Consider the following 23,222-nt stretch of genomic DNA (forward strand, 5'->3'; position numbering starts at 1 on the left):
TCCTATACGTTGCATTGTTGGTTGCACCAAAAGCTGGTGGAGTTTACTGTGGTTTTATGATTGCGTTGTTTTTTCATCGTCCTCTGACCATGCCATTCACCAGGGGGTCAGTGAGCGCATAATTTAGTCGCAATATCTCAGAAATCGTTGCTGAAATTGAAAGTTTGCTGTTATAGTGCCACCATTTGGCCAGTCGTGTAACTGCCTCTGTGACAGACGTCTTTGGATTCGCTGGAGAAAAGAAGGTGGCGGTGAGATGCGTTTGTGAATCAGGTCGGGATGTTTGACAAGCAAAGCAGGCGCTGCAATCATCGTGGACATTTTTATCTTTTCCTGTCATGATGCCATTTCCCTGTTTGCGCTGCTGTCGGTGGAACATGGCGTTAAAAAGCTGCTCAATGTCACGGCGCAGAGAGACACTCAGGTCGAGGCAGAGCACTGTGAAGCCGTGTGAAAGGGAAGGAATGATTGAAGGAAGTTATGGTGCTTGAAAAGGAGAAAGACAACCCATTAAAGCTCCTAACTGCTGCAGCAGGACACTTCCATGTCTCCGTTCCAATAAACAAACCAACACAAAGCAGAGGTCCTGGAGAGAGTCGCTGATAACGAGGCTTCGCCCGTAAACAAGAGCTGGAACCATCTGATCTGTGACACACACAGGAGATACAGGCGCATCGCGTTAATTATCGCAGCTAATTAGCGGCAATGGAATAATAATTAATTTAAAAAGAGATATTTAAATTAATTATTGATTACATTAATTAAGTCAAAGGGGGTAAGAGGGGGTGTGGGGGGTAATTAAGCAGAGCGTTAAGCGTGTTGGTAATTAGGGCAGTATTGGAGGGAGGTGATGGCGGTGATGTAAAGACACCAGGTCGGGGGGAAGCCGCTCAGATAGACGAGGAGGACAGGGGGTATTATTCACACACGGCTGTGGACTGGGCAGGTTGGGTCGGTGTTCTTACTAACGAATGCCCAGTGATCAGTCCGGCCCGCTGCTCACCTCCTCTTTGACCAGAACACCGAGCTGCTGCTGCTGCTGGGCTCAGACAGAGGACATTTCTGCACCTTCACATTCATTCATTGCTGTGACTTGATTTAGTTTTTTTCTTTTACAGTCAGGCTGGAGGCTGGATGAGCAGGAACGTGGACAAATGTCCCTCAGTCACTAATACTGAGTATGACCACCCCAGATCAGTGGGTTCAGACATGGTTCTGTCCACCAGCTGGTTGATGGAGTCACTGGGCAGGACGTCCCACATCCTGAAGCCAGAACTGGTTCCACCTGGAACCCTGGTCAGAAGTGATGACTGATGTGTAGAAGTAAAAATAAAAAGAGGAACGTGTCTGAAAACAAACATTATTCCAACTTTGCGGGCGACGGTGCAGTTACTGTGCATGGAATCCACTCACTCATGAATCGGACCTTTAGGGACTTCAAGGCCTTGATTTCTATCACAGATAAAAACAAGGCACCTTCCTCAGTTCACACACCAGCCAGTAGGTGGCGCTAAATCATCACCATCAATCAGCTTGTGTGTTTTCAGGTGTGTGAGATCCCCTCTGATGGAAATGGAAGGTTTCCACTCTTCCAGTGAAAATGAGAACAGAAGGCAGCGTCGAAGCTGTTGACAAGCCAGATGAGACGGCGGCAGAGAGGGCGGTGATCAGATCGGGTGGGAATAGGGAATAGATATGCGAGGTAACTCAATTAAGGAAGGCAATTTCCACCCTCCCCTCTTGCCCTGAAAGAACTAGAGCAAGTGAAGCCACTTACAATGGTGTCAGAGGACAAATAGAAGACAGAAAAAAAGAGGCTCACACGTTTAAAGAGAGAGAACGGAGGAAACCGGGCACATGTCTGACAAATGAGGATTCTGCCAAATGTTTGTAATTGGAGTAAGAAAAGCTGCACAACATGAGAAAGGAACAAACAGATCATCACCAGAGAGGTATTCTGCAGTCATGGGCTGGTACCAGTCCTGTTCTCATCAGGCCTGTTCTGGCCTGATGGAGGCGGCAAAAGGAAGGTGGTGACGATGCTTTTAGGTTTGGAATTGGCAGCTGCTCTTAGAGGGGCACGGGGGCTTCATCAATCCTGGTCCATAAGATGCTGCTTTAAAAAAAGATAGATAGATAGATAGATAGATAGATAGATAGATGGATAGATGGATAGATTTGAACTGCTTAGGTGAGATTAAAATTTCACTCGAACTAAAAATTAGATTTTGCAGAGACCAAATTAAAATCCTTCTAATATCATAATGAGATTGTAATCCTGCCCGGATACGTTTTTAATCTGCCCGTCTGCAAACGGACCCTGCTGCCAGAAAGCAAATCACTCCTTAGATTCTGTATCATACATTCTGTGTTTTGTACTAAAACAATTAACATTTACTAGTTAATTAGTTCTGAAGCATTTCAAACGGCAGAATGCAGTGAAATAAATCTGTTTGTGGTTAAATTACACACTGTTATAAAATACTAAGAACTGTACATATTACTGTCAACGTACTGTTATTGTTCCACATTTTAATGTGTGTTTGATAAATGAAGTCCAACGAAATATTCAATGAATGTCCATATATGTTTGTTATATATGTCTTTTCCTTAATGGCCACACAAAGATTAAATCTATTCCAGATATTTAAGTTAGTTTGGTCAAATCTGAATTTGTTTTAAGGAGGATTTATATATTTTTATATATATATATATATATATCTATTACAGATCTGTCAGTGCATTAACAGCAGAGCACAAAAAAAAGAAATAGTCACGTTGTGTTTAATGTATTAAACATAAAATCAACACAAATAGAACCATGTATTTTCAGTGTCAGCTCATCCCACCTATCTGCTGTCCCGGTGGCTTTTTCTCCTCCAACTCCTGAAGCAGCAAACCTCAATGTCAGCCAGCAGATGGGAAAACGTTTCTCTGGTCGGCCTCACAGATGCAGCTTTTCACTGGACGCTCGACGTTCTCGTCCAATCCAGCCACGGTTCATCAAAATCAGTATTTGAATTCAGGACTATTGAAATATACGTCTCTTATCGGACGCCTGACTGAAGTTTTAAACAACAAAGTTCTGTTCAAAGTCACATGTGATCTGAGACTCTGGATTGTTTTTGTGTTTTAAATATTTACAAGATTTTAGCATGAACTCAGTCTCTCCTTCCAAAGTCCAGAATGTTCACATCCTGAGTTCTCGTGGTTATGACAGCGCTGCAGTCAAATGTGTGAACAAGCTCTAACCTAAACGACACTTCATTGTTCATTAAATTAAATTAGAACCAGTGCACTGGAAAATTCATTTAAGGAGTGAAGGACATCTGCATTCATCATCGTATCTGCATCACAAAAAGACAAGAATCTGAACAGAAAGGAGGTTAACAGGGAGGTGAAGCTGAAGTCTGAGAGAGAGGAGGACGAAGCATCAGGGAGTCTCTGCTCAGCTCGGCAGGAGAAACATGGCTGCTGTGAACAGCGACCCGTCCATCCCCAGGACCATCCAGGTAGCAGATAGCAGCCCAGCATCCCTCCCCAACGACCTCAACACCTTCTTCTGAGACAGACAGCACCACCCAGATAGATGCAACCACCTGTACCTGCTCCTCTAGTTAGCAGGAGGCCTGATCTGCAGTTGGTGAATAGATGGTATGGAGCAGGCCTCCAGACCAACATGTTCACCGGCAGCACTTCCACAGTGTCTCAGGCAGAACAATTCACCTGCTAACAGTCTGCTTATTAATGGACATTAAATGTACTGATGTTCCCTGAACGCCTCACCGTGAAGGCTAGCTGCTGCTTGGTGGCTGCGGTGTGCTCAGAAAGGTGTGTGACCCAAATCACTTTGAAAAGAGTGAAATAATGCATTCTAATGTCAGAACTGTCCAAGATGACCAAGGACTGTCTTTCTCCAGCAGCCGCCTTTATCTGTGAAACACACAGCAGCTAACAGCTTGTCTGACACATCAGCCAGGGACAGACGCACAGAACCACTGAACTGCTTTCAGGCAGCTTTATTTTATAGTTTTAGATAACTTTATTTTCTCTATCAGCTTCCAAAGCTTCCTTAAAAACAGTCATTGTAATATTTTTATAGCCTTAAAAACAGATAGATCACCACAACCATCAAGACTTTTCCTCCACAGCCTGATTCAGATGAACTGAACAGAACCGAACTGGGTCGGTACCATTACCTGCCAGTATGAGGCCACAGAGGTGAGGCTGGAGGAAAAGGGCTACACCAGCAGGGGGCGCTGGAGCTGCAGGAGTCATCAGCTGTGATGTCACTCTGGTGGGCGGAGCCAGCGGACAAACCCGGAAGTTGTACGGCAGGTTACAGGAACTGATTTTGGGTCTTGAATTAGAGTTTATGGTGTTCAGAGGAGAGACTGGTGGACGCCTGGAGGAGACATGACGAGGGGAGGCTGGATGTCTGGACCTCCAGAGCTGGAGCAGGATTAAGGTGGTAAAATCTCAGATATTCCTGGAGGAGCTGGAGTCAGTGGACCGACGGGATGGGTGGAGCTGGGACGCCCGAAGGTTCCTGATGTGGATTTGAAGTTATGAACTGAAGCAGATCAGAAGTTCATGATGACAACGGAGGTTGGAGGAGGGATGTGACTGCTAGAAGCTCTCACTGGATTTTTGTCTGAGGAGGATGAAGGTGATGATCCAGAGTGACGCTCCAGATTCAGGACACGTGATCATTACCTTCCGGCCCGCTTTGGTTTGAACGCTTCAGTTCTACGGATCGGCCCGCCTGGACACGATCACAGTCAGAAGGTAGGAACAGATCTCCAACCACTGAGTTTTATCACCTGCATGAGAGATCTGTGAAGACGAGATGATTATGGGCTCTGTAGAGGCTGGTGTAGCAGCGTGGAGCGGCACAATGAACGAACGGCGCCTCGGTTATAAAGCAGCTGGGCCGGACTGAGGGAGGGGACGATGGGACGGGCCTTGAGAAGTTCTGACTCCATGCCTGCCTGAACCAAAGCAAAAGCTCAATAAATAGTTGTAAGAAAAAGGAAAACATCTTAAAAACTACTCTGATTGCTGAATTGGCACAACAATGCTGATAATTGCATCAAATTAATATTTTGCGTGAAGCCAGATGTGAGTTGATGTAAAACCAGATGCTGTGGCTTCATCACGTCGTATTTCTTGATTTCAGGACTTTCGGTGTAGTTTGTTTGTTGCTTATAACTGAACAACACATTCCACAGCTTGAACTGTGTGATCAGTTTGTTTCTCCAGTGTGGACACAGTGAGCTCCTGATGTGTCCTCAGCTGCAGCAGCAAACTGAAGAAGTGAGATGTTGGTGGAGGCAGGTGGACATGTCTGAAATATTTTAGGATGAGCAATGATGACAAAAGTAAAGCACACCTCCAGCTACGTACTGGCTACAGAAGGAGTGGAAAACAGCTTCTCCTCACACGGATCAGAAGAAGAAGAACCATCAATCGACTTCACAGGAAATGCTGAAGAAGCGAGTCAACATGTGACGGACGGTCAAAACAACAGAAGCTATGACACAGCGTGTTGCTCCTGATGACCAGCTGGCAGTCATACGAGATCTTTGTCAGCTGTGAGCTTCATTCAGCCGTCGCTGCAGCACTTCATGAAAGAGTTCATCAACACTTCAGCCACAGATATGTGGACCGGCAGCCCAGAGTCCGTCATCACTGGAACCGCACCGCCACGTGATGGAGGTTTGATGTCACAGAGAGATGATTTAAAGCAAAGCAGAGTCCAGGCACTAGTAGGTGCTGTGAACACTGGGAATGTCTAAAAGGTTTTGCTGCGCTTTGGGACAAAGGCCTGGAACATGAGGCCATGTGTGTGCTGGTGTCACTCAGGGCCTCCAGCCGGCTGCTGAACCTGTTTGGGCTTCAAGACATCGTGCACATGTGGTGAAAAGAACGCAGCTTCTTGAAGAGACAAATCAATGCAGCGCTGGGGGTTAAAGGAATAAACATGAGCTCAGTGTCACATCGTGTACAGAAAAGCAGCTGATGATGCAGAGAAGCTTCTCTCTGAGCTAAACATGTGGTTTCATTTGCTGTGCCGGGTTAGCAGGCTGTGTGGTCTAGAGTTAACCTGATAGGTTAGCTTTGAGTCCACAGTCAGCAGAGCTCCGAGTCGTATCTGATGGACTGACTGAAATGCATCGTGTCTACATGGAGATCAGGTTGAGTGTAAACGTGAGCTGAAGTTCTTCCATCACTCGTGTCCTCAAACACTTGTGGCTCCATCTGTCTGGTCCGTCTCTCTCCCTCCACTCGCCTCGGTCTGTCTTCTGGTCGCCGTGGGGAGCCTGGTGTTGGCTTCCTACCGTCTGCCTCTCGCCAGCTGACTGATGACTGAAGCTCCCACTGCTTGAGTGATGCCGCCATGACAGCCTCATTCTGGACTCTAAGTGTGTGTGTAAGCAAGCGTCTGGGTTTTTTTTCTTTTCCCCCAAAGGTAGCACATATGAGGCTGGAGCAGCAGATGAGTCTTTGACAGCGGTGATTGTTTTCATGGAGAAGCAGCCTCTCTGTAGGGTTTTATTAAAAATGTAGGCGCCTGTGAGCCCGGTTCTTTGAGGTGTCACATGCAGCCTGTGAAACGGGACTGGGAGCAGGGCTAAATGAGCAGAGGTGACAGGCAAAATCTGGGAAAGCAGACAAGCTTTAACTGCTTCCAGATACTGCTGTCAGTCTGTGGCACTGTGCTCCAGCTCTAAACGCCATCGGTGGGATGAAGCATGTTCCACTTTTTCTAAAAACTTTGACTTGAGTTTGAGTGCACGTCTGCAGACTCACAAAGTGCCAACACGCTGCCCTCACTGTGTGCTCAGACTGTCAGACTCTGAATATGCATCGATGCTTGTTTGTTTTTGGTATCTAACAAGTGAGATGGAAGTAATTCAAGACTGAAAGAAAGCAGCTTTCTCAGCTAGCAAGCTTAGCCTCAAGTCAGCAAGCTTTGGAACCTTCAGGTTCTTAGCAAAGCGCTTTGCACGGTGCCGTCTGAGTCTGCAGATCCAAACGTGGTCCATCGGTTGTTAGGCTGCTGGTGTGTTTACCTGCTGCTGGGACAATGGGACTGACTGCTGTCACACTGATGAAATACATCATATGTCACTTTGTTTTTCACAACAAGTCTGAATATGAAGTCATTTCAGTCAAAAAGCTGGAAACCAAAAGCAAGCTGAAGGCTCACGGGTTAAAGTCATCCTGCTTTCATAGCTTTATTTACACACCACCTTTGAGAACGGCGCTCACAAGATGTGTTGACAGAGAAAACACGCGATACAGAGACGACTAAAGAAGACGAAAGAGTAAAAGAATGAAACATGGCATCACACCAAAGAACATGGCAGCTAAAAACTAAAGTACAAACAGAAGAGACGGTCTAAAATAAACAGGAGGATAGTGCATAGAAACAGAACGAAACACTAAAACTAATTAAAGCTAAACGTAAACTCACATAAAAGCGAGTCTATAAGAGTTACTGACGACTCCTCAGGCAGGCTGGTCCAAACGTCAGGGGCCCTGCTGGAGATCTGGCCCGTCAGATTTTAGACATTTTCTGGGCTACAGAGTGGCTCACCTCACAGCTAGAAGGTCACTGGTTCACGTCCCGGTGAGGACACCCGGGATCTTCCTGTGTGGAGTCTCCATGTTCTCCCCGTGCAGCGTGGGTTCTCTCCGGGTTCTCCGGCTTCCTCCCACAGTCCAGAAACATGCTGAGGTTAATTGGTGATTGTAAATTGTCCGTAGGTGTGAATGTGAGTGTGCTTGGTTGTCTGTCTCTAAGTGTAGCCCTGTGATAGACTGGTTACCTGTCCAGGTGAACCTGCCTTCACCCTCAATCAGCTGGAATAGGCTGGTTACCTGTCCAGGGTCCATGGATGGACATGTTCTTGAAACAGAGACGGTGCTGCGCTGGACACGTGGAAACCATCTTAAATGATTTAGTCACGCATGAAAACAATCCAGCAAGAGAAAGACGTTGAATCCTCGGCGTCTCTCCCGTCACCACACTGCATGAAGTGGGTGTGAATGTTCAGGACACAGACACACCCTGTCCAGAGTAGAACAGAACGTGTGTGTGTGTGTGTGTGTGTGTGTGTGTGTGTGTTCTTCTACCTCATGAGAGTTGTGTGTGTGCAGGAACACACGGATCATTGTGTGTAGCAGTGCCTCGATGAAAGTCCCTTAATAGTCGATTGTTGCTCGTCTAGCTCCACTCTGGGTGTGACACCACAGCAGCGACTCTGCTTGTGTGATAATTGATAGTGTGCCTGTTAAAGCAGGAGGAGAAAAGTGCCTGGTTTCCGCCTACATGGTGTTCCTTGGTCTCTACAGCTTTAAAACGTGATGATTACAAGCTGTTTCTCCTGCTCTAATTATCTTGTGGCTGGGATTGCTTTAGGGCACCCTCTTAAGACACTAGACTGTTTTTTCTTTCTTCCACAGCGCGTGGGAAACTGAGATCAGGGGCGTTTCTAGGATTGGGAGGCATCAGGGGCTGAGCCCAGAACATAAGGAGCCAGGAAAATGTTGGCCTGTTGTCATGCGTGTGCACAAACTGGAGATAACAAACAGAACTGAGTGTTGTGCTAACGAACGGTATAGCTCAACAGTGGTGCAATGATCAGCCTCAAAAAGACGAATCAAAAAACTCTGAAGAGAAAATGGAAATAAGGAAAAAAAACTCCAGCTGCTGAGTGTGATGCCATCAGACTCAAACAGCTCTCCACATATTGCTTATACACAATTTAAAAAGAAATAAGTGGCAGGAAGCTGCTGCCTGTGTGGACGATCAGCTCATTAGTTTATAATAAAACCTGATCACTGCTCATCATGAAGGCTCGTATCAGACCAGCAGCACATCTCAGGACTCCTTTAGCTCCTGTGCTGCCTGATGGACAGACTCGTGGCCTATCTGACATGTTCTACCTCCAGCTGCAGCCCTGGAGGTGTAGAAAGGACGTGGGAGCAGATGGAGAACCAACAGAACCATGATCCAAAGCGGTGCAGCTCATTAACGTGTCCTACAGATACGAGCTTTAATGCTGAAGTCAGTTTGCTGCTGTGGCTGATGTTGATGGAAATAAATATGAAGCAGCTTTGACACTGTCTGTAGCCAGCAGGAGACACATGAACTAAGGCAGACAGGAGCTCATAGAGATCCTGGTCAGGGGGCACTAAGGGGTTCTGCTGGTCCTGAAAACCCCTCACAGTCCTCAGTGGTCCCTCACAGTCCAGCTCCGATGTGTAGCGGCTCTTCTATAGATGCTGATGAAGCCATGTTGGTGAGAGCTGCTTCGTTTTCTGTCCTTCTGAAGGTTTACGGCAGAGAACTGGTTTCCAGTGGAGGTGTTTTATACCACTGGTCTCAACCTCCAGCAGAACCTGCTGCGGAGCAGGTTAGCCGTTCAGCTAGGTTACCATGGTGATGGACCCGGTAAGAAGAGAACCACCGTCATAGGACTGAAGACCCAGGATCTGACCTGAAGCTACCTCGCTGACCCCAGGTCCTGCTTCGTAGTCCAGGCCCCTGATCGCTGAAGTGTCTCTGTTTAGTTTTCTTTTGCTGAGTCCTCCGGCCGTGGCCTTGCTAACACAGCAGTGTCGTGCCGTCCACAGGTTCTTGTCTCCTGCCTCAAGGACGACACCAACAGGATGGACAGGGGGTGTGTTTCTAATGTGAATGGCATCAGCTCCTACCAGTCATATTATTGCCTTGTGGTGAGCAAACTACAGCCTCCTCTGTCAGGCACTAAAGAGGACTTTTTAACTTTCGGGGCTCCCGTGTGAGACGCTGTTATTGTCACCCACTGAAACACTGCAATGACTCACCACACTGTGTTTCTAGCTCAAAAAATGACCCGTGAAGAACATATGACGGCCATGTGAATCAGGACGAGATGATTGTTTGCTGATGTTTCATCACGCGGCAGCAAAGCGACGCGCATGGTGAGTAACAAACACATTTGCATCGTTATCGTGGACAACATTTGTGCATTAGCTGCTCGGCCCTGGACAACCGTGAGCGTTTGTGGAAAGCTGTGATTCCCTCCTCTGTCCCCTGAAGGCTCACTCTGGCCATCTGAGCAGACTGTGATGCTTTTCTCAGTGCACTGCTGACTTGATGGAACTTGATGTAAAAAGTCTCGTCTCGGAGCCAGTTCCTGTTTCCCCTCCAGTGACCTGGTCTGTGCAGCTCTGACAGTCTGCAGACAGCGTGAATCATGCACTGAAGCCACTGTGTTTTACTCACTGCATGTGTGGGCGTCGTGGACTCCAGAGTCGGAGGGGAGACACGCTGGACAGCTCTGTCTGAGGTGTAGTGTGCTAGTCGCTCACTAGGGGGTGCACTCGGTCTGACTTGAGCTGCTCTCCTTCACTCAGTTGAACACACAAACCAACTCAGATTTCCTGTTGAGGCCAAGGTGGAGGTGACGAGATGAAAGGAGGAGAGGATTTGTGAAGAACAGAGATGAAGGGAGACGTTTCTCTGCTCCAGCAGACTGTTGGTATTTATGGTTTTATTTCAGCTACATGAACGAGCAGATGGACAAACAAGAACAAGACAACATTTAGGAGCAGTGATTGGTTCTAACTCTGCCCCACAGGTAATGAATCCTCACCAGGGTCATGGGGGGCGGAGCCTATCCCAGCTGACTCAGGGTGAAGGCAGGTTCACCTGGACAGGTAACCAGTCTATCACAGGGCTACACTTAGAGACAGACAACCAAGCACACTCACATTCACACCTACGGACAATTTACAATCACCAATTAACCTCAGCATGTTTCTGGACTGTGGGAGGAAGCCGGAGAACCCGGAGAGAACCCACGCTGCACGGGGAGAACATGGAGACTCCACGCAGGAAGATCCCGGGTGTCCTCACCGGGACGCCAACCGGAGACCTTCTAGCTGTGAGGCCACAGTGCTAACCACTGAGACACCTGCAGCCACAGGTAATGACGACAGCTTTAAAACAAAACATCAGATAATCCAGTAACATTTACTGTCAGAATAACAAACATAAACAAGTCAGGACAACAAATACAACCAGCTTTATCCCAATCAGCAGTTCTGATACTTTACACTAAAAAGCCAGATTCACTGTATTCACTGTGGTCTGATTCAGCATCACAACTTGTCTGGAGTTTGTTTTGGCTCAGGTTCCAGATTGGTTGGTTTGACATGTTTAGCTTTTCATGCTGCTGTTTAGAACCTCAGAACCTGATGCTGAAACAAAACTCACAGATTCTTTGTATAATTGTTCTGCAAAATTCACAAATATGAAAACATTTTAAAACAAAACTCTATTTTCATACAGCTTTTGTACACTTTCAGCTGTAATTTGAGCCGTACATCCATTCAGATGGATTTTTAGATGCACCAGTGTGGGTAGAATCAAGGAAAATGGTTTTAGAGAATCTGGAAACTGTGAAACTGTCCATGTTTTCTGATTTACATTTAGTCATGTGACGTGGGTTATCTAGCCATTCTAAACACATCTGTAGCTTAATGTTTGGTGTAAACACTATGAGGGAGTTGACAGGAATGGACACTGTGTCAGATGGATGCTCAAACTGGCAGACCAAAAGAAAAGATGCAAGTTGAAAAGCTTGAACCATTTTAAATTTTTTTAAATCCCATATTTGTTGATTGAGGAATAAAAGATCCACATGATAGAGGAATGCCAATCTACACGTGACTATGTGCAGAGTCTCCTTAGTTAGTCTCCAAGTCATCCAGGTCTCTGCATACTTCCCCTGGTCCGACTCTCCACAGACAGACCATCAGGCCCAGGCCTGCATTTGCACCACTAGGGGTCGTATGTGGTCCACAGATCTCCCTCCTCGTCTGCCTTTTTGTCCCGCTGCTGAGACATAATACCGATACTACTGTTGGGTGTAATTATAGCTCACATCCTGGAGAGCAGCATATGAATGGCGAATGATTCACTGCATGCATATCACAACATTTGCATGCATTAACCCGCTTGGCCCTGCGAGTGTCACAGGTTCACCCAAGTCAACAAGTCCTGCAGGCCGTCTAATCACGCTCATTAGGAATGCGTTTGTGACAGGGAGGTGGGGCAGGGGCTCTCGTTTTTAAGGGCTTCAAATCATCCATGTGCAGCCTCCTCGTTCCCTTTCCCCATTTTCTCGTGCGTTTGTATTTCTAAGCGAGGAGCCAGTCCTCGCTCAGCGGGAGGTAGAGCGACAGAGCGGCAGTGAGGGAGCGCAGCGCCGAGCGGACGTTGACGGACACCCCGTGTAACCAATGACGAGAGAGCTCTCAGCGTGATTTACAGCCGTGAGGGGCTGCGGGAGGAGGTGCTACGAGGAGAAAAAAGCAAATAGTTGAGTGAACAGCATCAGTGGAGAGTGGAGTGGAGGAGACTGCAGTGAGGGAGCAAGGTGCCAAGAGGAGCCAGAGCCAGAAACACCAAGAGGACGAGTCTGACGTGCGTTTTCTGTTTAGACACCGTCGCTAAAGAGACAGCGTTTCTCTCATCTGTCGTAAATGGATTATAATTTGTTTTTCCAACTCTTTTCCACACTGGTTTCATCCCTCCGGCAGCGCTGCGCTTCATTGGAATGTGCGCTGTAGCGTCTCCGGGACACGTATAAGAAGCAAGACAGGCAGTCAGGAGAAGGAAAAGCCTCCGCAATCACTGCAGCTCCGCTTAAAACATATAAATGCCTCCCTTCTGATGGGACACGTTTGTCCAGACGCCGTGCGCATTTTTGGAGACTTTTACGCATTTATGAGATTTCTGCTTGCCAACTGAAATGGGTGATGGAAATTGACGTTTTGTCCATTAACAGAGGATAATAAGGTTTATGATATTTTTACCCAAGTGCACTTTTATTTCCGGCGATGATTGTGCTTTTGGTCGTTCTCTGTATCGCGGATGGAGTGCTCGCTCAGATACGCTACTCTGTCCCGGAGGAGGCGGACCATGGCACCTTGGTGGGGAATATCGCCGAGGATCTGGGGCTGGACCTCACCAAGTTGGCCTCTCGCCGCTTCCAAGTGGTGCCCAGCTCCCGGACACCGTACCTGGAGGTGAACCTGGAGAACGGCGTCCTGTTCGTTAACGAGAAAATTGACCGGGAGCAGATCTGCAAGCAGAGCGCCAGCTGCCAGCTCAACATGGAGGTGTTCTTGGAGAACCCGCTGGAGCTGTTTCGGGTCGAAATCGAGGTGGTGGACATTAACGACAACCCGCCCAGCTTCCCGGAAACAGACATCACGGTGGAGATCTCGGAGAGCGCCACACCGGGCACCCGGTTCCCTTTGGAGAGCGCGTTCGATCCGGACGTGGGCTCGAACGCTTTACGCACGTATGATATCACCACGAACAACTACTTTTATCTGGACGTGCAGACCCAAACGGACGGAAACAAATTCGCGGAGCTCGTCTTGGAGAAGCCGCTGGACCGGGAGCAGCAGGCGGCGCACAGGTACGTTCTGACCGCGGTGGACGGCGGCCAGCCTCCCCGGACTGGCACCGCGCTGCTTGTGGTCAAAGTGTTGGACTCCAACGACAACGTGCCGGTGTTTGACCAGCCCGTTTACACCGTGAGCCTCTCGGAAAACGCACCGGTGGGCACGCTGGTCATACAACTTAACGCCACCGACCTGGACGAGGGACTAAACGGGGAAATAGTTTATTCGTTCAGCAACCACATCTCCAACCGCGTAAAGGACCTGTTCAGCATCGACCCGCGCACGGGCCGCATCGAAGTGCGCGGAGAGGTGGATTTCGAGGAGAGCAGCCTGTATCAAATCTTCGTCCAGGCCAAAGATCTGGGGCCAAACGCTGTGCCCGCGCACTGCAAAGTGCTGGTCAAAGTGAGCGACGTGAACGACAACGCACCGGAGATCACCTTCAGCACCGTCAAAGAGTCGGTGAGTGAAAAAGCGGCTCCTGGTACCGTCATCGCGCTGCTAAGTGTGACGGACCGGGACGCAGAGGAGAACGGACAGATCCACGTGGAAATCCTCGGTGATGTCCCGTTTAAATTAAAGTCCTCCTTTAGGAATTACTTCACCATCGTGACCGACGGCCCGCTGAACCGGGAGCAGGCGGACTCGTACTCTGTGACCGTGGTGGCGCGCGATAAAGGAACGCCGTCACTGGCCACCAGTAAATCTATTCGAGTCCAGGTGTCGGATGAGAACGACAACGCGCCCACATTTACGCAGCCCATGTACGACGTGTACGTGACAGAGAACAATGTGCCAGGAGCGTACATACACGCTGTGACCGCTCTGGACCCGGACATCGGGCAGAACGCGCTCATCAGCTACTCCATACTAGAGTGCGACATCCAGGGCATGTCCGTCAAAACCTACGTGTCCATCAACGAGGAGACAGGATATCTGTATGCACTCAGGTCCTTTGATTATGAGCAGCTGAAGGATTTCACTTTCATGGTGCAGGCCAAAGACGCAGGTACCCCAGAGCTTTTCTCCAATGCCACTGTCAAAGTCATCATTGTGGACCAGAATGATAATGCCCCCCTGGTGCTGTCTCCTCTGGGGAAGAATGGCACAGCCAAGGAGCCTCTGCCCCGCTCAGCTGAGCCAGGCTACCTGGTGACCCGCATTGTGGCCATGGATGCAGATGATGGAGAGAATGCTCGCTTGTCCTACAGCATCCAGAGAGGGAATGAAAACGGCATGTTCAGGATGGACTGGAGGACGGGTGAGCTGAGAACGGCGAGGCGGGTCTCAGCCAAGCGAGACCCCCACCAGCTGTACGACCTGCTGGTGGAGGTGAGAGACCACGGCCAGCCACCGCTGTCCTCCAGCGCCAGTGTGCTGGTGATGCTGGTGGACAGCGTGGCCGAGGGCCGTGGCAGCGGGGACAGAGGCGGCACCACCAAGGCCAAAGACGGCACCCTGGACCTCACCCTCATCCTGATTATCGCCCTGGGCTCCGTCTCCTTCATTTTCCTGCTGGTCATGATTGTCCTGGCTGTGCGTTGCCAAAAGGACAAAAAGCTCAACATTTACACCTGCCTGACCAGTGACTGCTGTCTGGGCTGCAGCTCCTGCTGCTCACGGCAGGGCCGGGCCCGCAAGAAAAAGCTCAGCAAGTCGGATATCATGCTGGTACAAAGCGCTGTTAACGTCAGTGGGGCTGGCACAGCTCAGGTCCCCGTGGAGGAGTCGGGGAGCTTCGGCTCCCACCACCAAAACCAGAACTATTGCTACCAGGTATGTCTGACTCCAGAGTCTGCCAAAACCGACCTCATGTTCCTAAAGCCGTGTAGCCCGTCTAGGAGCACAGACACCGATCACAACCCGTGCGGGGCCATAGTGACAGGGTACACAGACCAGCAGCCTGACATCATATCAAACGGCAGCATTTTATCAAATGAGGTAAGAGTCCCTCTCATACCCACAGTTTAACCCCCCTCCCATCATTCAGCATGAACTGGGTTCATACGCAGGACCTCCCCGTCGACACATGAAACGTGCTTGTTTAATTTGATTTAAACACATTTAATCATGAAAAATACAAAATGTGTTTCACACAGGAGCCGTTTTATTTCCTAATATTTTCCCTGAGCATGCCAGATCTACTGATAGCTCCCATCAGCTGCTACGACACACAGCACAATACGACGCCCTCTGAACAGAGTGAAAGCAGATAGAACCACTGGACTACTGGTTGGTGATGTGTTGCCTTGGCAGCTCTCAGAGAGGTCGACCCTGTGTGTGTGTGTGTGTGTGTGTGTGTGTGTGTGTGTGTGTGTGTGTGTGTGTTGTGCTCCCTTGACTTTAAAGTAAAAAACAAATTTATAAGGATAAAGTATGTTGGCTCAGGAGTGGCTGGTTGCTGTGGGAGCATCTGTGTGTGTGTGTGTGTGTGTGTGTGCGTGCGTGCGTGTGCGTGCGTGCGTGCGTGCGTGCGTGTGTGTGTGTCTGCATTTGCATTAAGCACACTAGTCACAATGCTGCTGAGTCGCACTAGAACAAAGACGCGTCTCTGGGTTGTGCCGGGTGAATAGCAGGACCACTTAATCCTGCACCTTGGCAAGATGTGTGCAGAGCCGTGCTCCCCATCGCTCTGTGGGAAAACACACCTCCTCAAACATACTCTTCTCACCAGATATGAGTGATATGTGTAATGGGTGAGCACTCATTTCATAGCTAACATCAACATGACACTGTGTGGGTTGCATCATCTCTGGCTCGATGGTGGCGATGTTCTTTTTCTGTTGCCTTTTTTCTCTATGCTAATCATGTTACATAAGGTGCTCAAGTGACACACACTGAAAACCGCCCCTTCTCTTTCAGACCAAACACCAGCGAGCTGAACTCAGCTACCTCGTTGACAGGCCGAGACGTGTCAACAGGTAAATATGGAAAGAGATTCTCAGTGCAGCTTCTCTGCTGCTCATAGGCACCTGTAATAAAGCTCTGATCTGCTGCCTGCCTCCACTTCATTGGCTGAGAAGTCTCATTACTGTGGTTATGCTCTGGATGATGAGATGCTATCAGGGAGATAAAACGGGGAGTTGAAGCTGCTGTTGGATGAAGTCAAAATGCTAAATGAGGCTTTGATATAATGTTCTGTTTGGTTTCAGCTCGGCCTTCCAGGAGGCGGACCTGGTCAGCTCCAAAGACAGCGGCCACGGGGACAGCGAGCAGGGAGACAGCGACCACGACGCCACCAATCGTGGACACTCCTCTGGTGAGAACTGCCCGGCTTCTCTTTTCACTCTGGGCTTGTCTGAGGTCTGCCGAGTCTCTCTGCCATCCATAGGACTGGAGGAGGAATTGCTGCTGATGATGATGCGGTGTGGGTCCAGGAGCAGATTGCTGAGATCTGGACTCCTCTTGCTTCGTTACAGCACATTGTGGAGGCCTGGAAAAATGAAAGCTCATTTTAATTAGTGGCAGCGCACACGGCTGGAGTCAGCGTGGTCGGAGGCTTCCCGGTGTGTCTGCGCCTTCCTGCTGATGGTGCTTTGAGACATTCGGAGGTTTTTCTGGTGACGCTGGCTTGTGGTTTCCTGTTGTCCCCCTTGTAATAGAATCACATCCCGTCCCTGTGAACCGCCTCCCGGTGCTCGCCCTCGACGGGGACGCGTCTCTTAACGTTTGTCTTTTTCTGGCACGTGACGGTTTGGCGTCGGCGGCAGAAAGCGGAGCTGCGTTGCTGTTTGTAAATAGGCGGCGGTGTTAATGAGGAGCTGCTCCCTGTGAGCTCGGTCACTTCGCGCTGGAGACCACTTGACGAAATGTGACAGGCTTTTTAATGAGGCTGCGCTCACACCGGAGTGCTGGGAAGCGAACCAAATAGGTTGTGGCCGCGGCAAACAAAACAGACGATTCATCCGTTCATTAGATTAATTAATGCATTCATTCATCCAGTTGCTCTCCAACTGCACTCCCTCCCTGCTCCTCTGCTCCTTTCCTCCTTCCTGATTACATCCTTCCATTCCAGTCTCTTTTTTAATCGTCTTCGCCTAAAGGAGCCCATCTAAAGTCATACAATAGGGAGCTGTGAGCGCCGGCTGTGTGTCTTGGTGCAGTGTGGAGCTTCCTTTGGTTCAGGTCGTCGTGGCGTCTGCTCGGCCACAGCAGGAACCCTCATAGTGCCAAACGGAGCTGCTGCTTCCACGGTGGCTCCAGGAGGCCTGGATGGTTTACGCAGAGCTCCGTGAGATAAGCTGAGCGTTGACCCGCTGCTGCAGGTTCTGTGGACGGAACATTTCGAGGCTCATGTGTATTAATGATCTGCTGGAACTGGTCACGTGCTTTCCTATAAATAAGACAGGCTGTGGATTGAAGTGGAGCTTTTGTAACGACAGCAGAGGAAAACTTTTTGATGCTTTATTTTGAGGAACATAAAACACTTTTTTTTTTTTGTCATTTATCAGAAAAAGTCATCGATTTTGTGCGACCACGAGCATCTATTGATTAAATGTGTTTCCATAAACCACAAACTAATTTAGGTTTAAATCACAAATGAAGCGATCGCAGAGGAGGTACCGGAGCCGCTCGGCTGAGCAGCAGGCTGACCTTTGGGGCCCTGTTGAGACCCCATTGTTCTGCAGCTTCATAACTTAATTCAGCTATGACTGATTTAAATGGAAATTTATGCCAAAATGTGGTCCGTGTGAGCGTAGCATCAGCCGATACAGTAACGATCGCCGTGAGCAGAACCTTGCAGCTCGGTTGTGTTCACAGCTGCACATGTTGTGTCTTTGCTTGCAGCTGTGGGGCGTTCTGAGCCCTGGCTCACACAGAGGCGTCCAGCTGTTTGGGATGCTGTTGGGAGTGTGCCGGCCATGGCTGTTAATGCATTCGCACACACACCGTGTCGTAGCTCCAGTTTAGAGCGGCGGCCTGCAGAAGTTGGCCGCTGACTTTGAGTACCCTTGGTGTGGCAAATAGGATGCAGCTAGCTTGTGCAGAGTTATCAGCTGCCTAATGCCTTTAAACAGATTATTTGCTGTGCATTAGGTCTTTGTTTGATTAGGATAATTGATAGGGGGGCTGAGTTATCCTCCATTCTGCTCCCACAATGCAGGAAAAAAACACGGCAGGCTTAACTCGTTACTGTGTGCTAATTGAGTTTGTCAGCAGCAGCGGTATACTCAGGGTTTAATAAATGCTAATACTGAATAAGTGTGTCCATGTCATCCATCACGAGGCTGTGTTAGCCTCTCTCTCGGCGTGGACAGGCCACTTCATGAATGTACTCCAGTCTTTTCCTCCCTGAGACACCGTTTTGTTCTGCAGTCGGCTGTATCGCAGCTTGTTGGTTTTTATGTAGATTTAATGAACGATGAATTAAAGCATTAACATTATATACTTATATATATTAAATGAATGCTTAAGGACTGCCGGTGCTGTTTCCCCTCGTCGGCCTGCTATTACTCGGCCTTTTTTTCCTCCTTTCACTACAGTGCTTGTTGTATTTTTTTGTTGACACGGTGATTTGCCTTCTTTTCCCTGCGGCTGGCTGATTCGTCGTGCCAACATTTCCTGCAGCTTCAGGCAGCGTGCTTCTGTTGTTCCCTGTTCGAAATCCACTCAGGTTTTCCTCATCAAGGATGCACTTACAGACCCACAAAGCTATTGAGTTGTAATGAGCACACGAGCAGGAGGAAACAGCCAATGTGCAAAATCTGATTTTTATGTGTTTGCTTTATTCAGATGGAATAGGATCTGTTTGGGGGAAAAATACAAAATCATTGCCAGTCTGGTCAGTGCCAAGATGATTATTTTCAAGGCGTGTGTGGTGGGAGAGACATGGGAGGATCTGCAGGAGAATGAATAAATGTTGCACAGTGTGTGCATGAAATTAAAGTGATGGCAGCAAAGTTTATGATGTCTGTTCAGGTGAAATGCAGACTTAGTGCCATTACTGCTGCTGCTGCTGCATGTCAGATCGTTTCTTCTGTTGTCTCACATCCACGACGCTGCTGCTGCTGCTGTAGAAAACTGCATAGATATGTGTTCATAGAGCTGGAACTCACTGATGTTCAGTCGTCTCTTAGACACTGATTTAATTAATTAAGAGTACACGTTTGTATGAATGCAGTACACAGAACAAAGTTCAGAGCGCGCATGGATCTGCTCACTGACAAAAGCTTTTTCACTGTATTTCCTTCATATATTTATTTTAACTCACAGAATCTTTATTTTTTTTTTCCACATGCATTTTTACTCTAAAGTTATCGTCTGTTCAGTTTCATACAGTGTTTAACGGATGTACGGTTTATCCCACAGCTGGTCATGACCTCTTTGTCATGGTTAATACACCAGCATGGAGAAGCTCTTTTTTTAAATGTTTTTAAAGCTGAAATCTAATTATTATTGTAAAGCACAGTATTATTTATTGATGACGGTGTCAGATTATTGTTCTTTACTTGCATTCCTGAACAGAAAACATAGTTTTAGTGGTTGAATGTGATGCTTGGTTAACTCCTCAGAGAAGCCCAGTGGCTCAGGTTTGGGTTTAAAAAGGTGAATTCAGTTAGAAATTCCTCGTTCCTGTTCAGAACGGTGAAACGTGGAGCAGCTGAGTGATGGATGGTCAGTGCATGTATACAGTGCTGAACCATTTAGTGTTAAACAGCGTACATAGAGCGGGTGCATGGCGCCGTGATGAGGAGGTCACAGGTAACACACCAGCCATGTTAAGCTTACTGTACATGAATGCATCATATTTCTAGGCCCCAGTGTGTAGACTCCTGGTATTAGAGCGACGACGAGCAGTAGCTGTAAGAATAACTCCTGAAATGTAGTAAATGAAATGTGTAAAGGAACAGATGATGGAGATAATGAAGCAGAGCAATAATGTTCTGAGGAAACTTGAAGTGAATCAGTACCGATGTGTCTGCTCACATTTAGCCGCCATGTGGGAACGTTTTTGTCTTTAATTATAAAACATTTTGTGGCATCTGATGGAGAAAGGCCCTCCATAAATAAACTGCACTTACTGTGGATGCTGAAGTACGATCTTAGAAACAGTAGTTCATGAAACAAACCAGAGAATCCTGACACCTTCCAGACCTTCTGGCCTGTCGTGTTCGTGTTCGTTTGACCTCTGAGCTACAGTAGTTCTGTATATTCTATGGTGAGCACATTTCCTCGTGAATTAAAGGCAGTGGAAGTTCTCCTCATTTGCTGCTGGGCCCTCAAGAGCCACTAGTCCGGCCCCAGGAGTCCCCTCAGGCCCCCGTTCCCCGTCCCGCCTCATGTAATGAGCACGTTTGATCAATACAGCCAATGTCACACACTTGGAGAAGATTGAGTCGAGGCGCTTATCCACTTTTTAAATCCTGCCTCCATCCCCACATCCCATCTCTCTGCTGCCGCCATGGATTCCTCCTTAGGCCTGCAGTTCACGTTATCACCGTGGTAACAGCTCGCTGATCAGTAATTCATTTTTCAGACCTCTGCATACCAATTACCAAATGAAGGTTATTATGGAGACTTTGCGTTTGCCTTGTGCGAGCACCGTGCAGAATGCCAAGATGAGATGAGGTGTTGGAGGTAACGAGGGTCAGAGTGCCTCCGGAGCAGATTAGCCTCCCCTCACGCTGATGTGCAACTTAGCGCCAGACGTGTTGACGGCTCGTTTTCAGCCCGAGTCGGAGTGGAGGACCGACACCACACATACTTCACAACTAGCGCTCAGAGAATTGTGACTGCGTAGCGAAGAGACAGGACGAGCTTTCCTCTCCTGTTTCAGTAGAAGCTGCGGGATGTGCAGCGTCTTATTGTCAAACAGTTTCAAGTTGTCTTGATCTGGCTTTGTGGCTGAAATCAGCCTCCCTCTGCCGCTGAGTCTAAATGCCGCCGTTCCTGTTCCTGCTTTGAGAATCAACCCGGTATCCATTTTGTAATGCAAGCAGAGCTCTGTGTCCCGTTTCCTTTCTCATTGCTCACAATGCAGCATTGTTGGCCTGTGCAGGTGCACCGCTTCACTACGTTCTGGTTCCCATCAAACTGTACCACGAGTCGCTTCCTCGCATGTAAGAGGCCGTATTAAAGCGTAATGTGTTGGTGTATTTATGGCATGTTGGTTAATATTTAATAAGAAACCCTCTCGTTAGGAGACCGGGCACTTTTCCAAGCTGTTAGTGACGGCAAGCCAAATTAATCCGCTTTGTAACAAAGCAAATTCCCCCTTTGCTGACCGCTACAGACACACACAGCAAAACACACACACTCTGCTTACTGGGACAGCAGCAGTCTTAGCCTAATCAGTCTGTATTCAGAGGGATTAGCAGCAGATAGCTCGAGCTGGACAGTTCAGATTTTAACAGCGACACACACACACACACACACAGAACAAGGGGATTTAGGCCTCAGAAAACATGCATAGCCTACACAAGATCTAGGCTCGACTGCAAAAACCATATGGGCCAATGAAAACACTATTTGGCTTTAGGCTTACACTCGGCCTGAATAGCTGCGTCGAGCCGCCACTGTTCTCTGACAAAAGGTGATTTTTCCTCACAGAGAATTTCCTTCATTAAAAAGCCTCAAAAAATAATTACTCCACATGAAAGAGCGTGCTCAGACTGGTTCCCAGTTGTACCTGCAGCCAGCTTTTCAAAGAGGACAATAGGCTTTGAAAAGGGCTGAGAGTGGAGGCCCGGGAAAGGAGGCCGCCTGGTAATCTGAACCCACTGCACATCTCTCAGCGCCGCTCCTCGCCCTGTCGGACTTCTGGGCCAGTTGTTGGTTAGTTTCTCCACATGCTGGTTGGTTGAAGCGTTTGCAGCTCGCACACAGACGTCCAGCATCAGGCTGAAGACGTGTGTGAGGTCACCGGTCTGCAGCGTGTTGGGATCATTCACACATGTTCTGGACTGACTCGTCTGTTCGTTTGGTCGCAGGGAGTTTACATTCAGCAACTCACAAGCCGTTGTCGTCGTCATTATACAAGATGAAGCTCCTGAGTGCTACGAACACACACACACACACACACACACACACACACACACACACACACACACACACACACGTGCCAAACTGCAGGTGAAGCTCACGATGTAAAATCAGCACGACGAGAAAGGCTGAAGGAAGGAAATATGGCAGAACTGAATGAGGAGGTTTGGACCTCCGTGACCTCAGCAGCTCTTATTCTGTCATATGTGCAGTTTGTTTTCTGTCTCTCATCACAGGCTGCACACGTCCTGATGACGGCTCCACTTAAAAACAGTTCTGTCTCGGTTCTGCTCCAGAACTATGGATGCATTATTGAGCTATCAAACTACACAAAATGGAAAGTCCTCCATTTTTCTGCTGCTTTGTCCTTTTGTAGCTTTGAACTCGTCGTCAACAAGATGTGCTCCGTGTTAAAGGTGAACAGAACTTATTGACCAGAGCAGGTCCCGGGTCACCGCGCAGAATGAACCCAGATGTTCCCTCTGAAATGGATCACAAACAAAATGCACAAACAATCAAATCAGGTGTTTTCTGAATAGCAATGAAATCAGGACAAAACAAGAAGCTTGTTCCTTAATCAGTGTGTCGGGAAAAGTTGTTGTGTGACCTGTGGGCTGTTTATGGGAGGATGGTCACCATAGCAACACAGTACAACAATACAGTAGCTTTAGCAAGTAGCTCGTCAGTCATCAGGTAAGTTTAACGAGGTGACGGCAACGAACGGGAACTTATTTACACTTGGAATGGTGTGTGTGTGTGTGTGTGTG

At 48.3% G+C, this 23,222-nt stretch overlaps 1 protein-coding gene across 3 annotated transcripts in view; it reads left to right on the forward strand.

Annotated features, from left to right (window-relative positions):
• The first annotated feature begins 12,900 nt into the window (after window positions 1–12,900).
• Window positions 12,901–23,222, forward strand: part of pcdh10b (protocadherin 10b) — a 13,796-nt gene continuing 3,474 nt past the window's right edge. For 2 of the 3 annotated variants that reach the window (XM_008298694.1, XM_008298696.1), the window contains exons 1-3: window positions 12,901–15,414; window positions 16,336–16,394; window positions 16,626–16,732. In XM_008298694.1, the coding sequence (XP_008296916.1) occupies window positions 12,901–15,414; window positions 16,336–16,394; window positions 16,626–16,732 (2,680 nt within the window). The remainder of the gene's footprint in view (window positions 15,415–16,335; window positions 16,395–16,625; window positions 16,733–23,222) is intronic. The other variant, XM_008298695.1, reaches the window with a different exon arrangement.

The sequence above is a fragment of the Stegastes partitus genome, unplaced genomic scaffold (genome assembly GCF_000690725.1).
Source record: "Stegastes partitus isolate 25-593 unplaced genomic scaffold, Stegastes_partitus-1.0.2 Scaffold1339, whole genome shotgun sequence".
In the NCBI taxonomy this organism is placed as follows: domain Eukaryota; kingdom Metazoa; phylum Chordata; class Actinopteri; family Pomacentridae; genus Stegastes; species Stegastes partitus.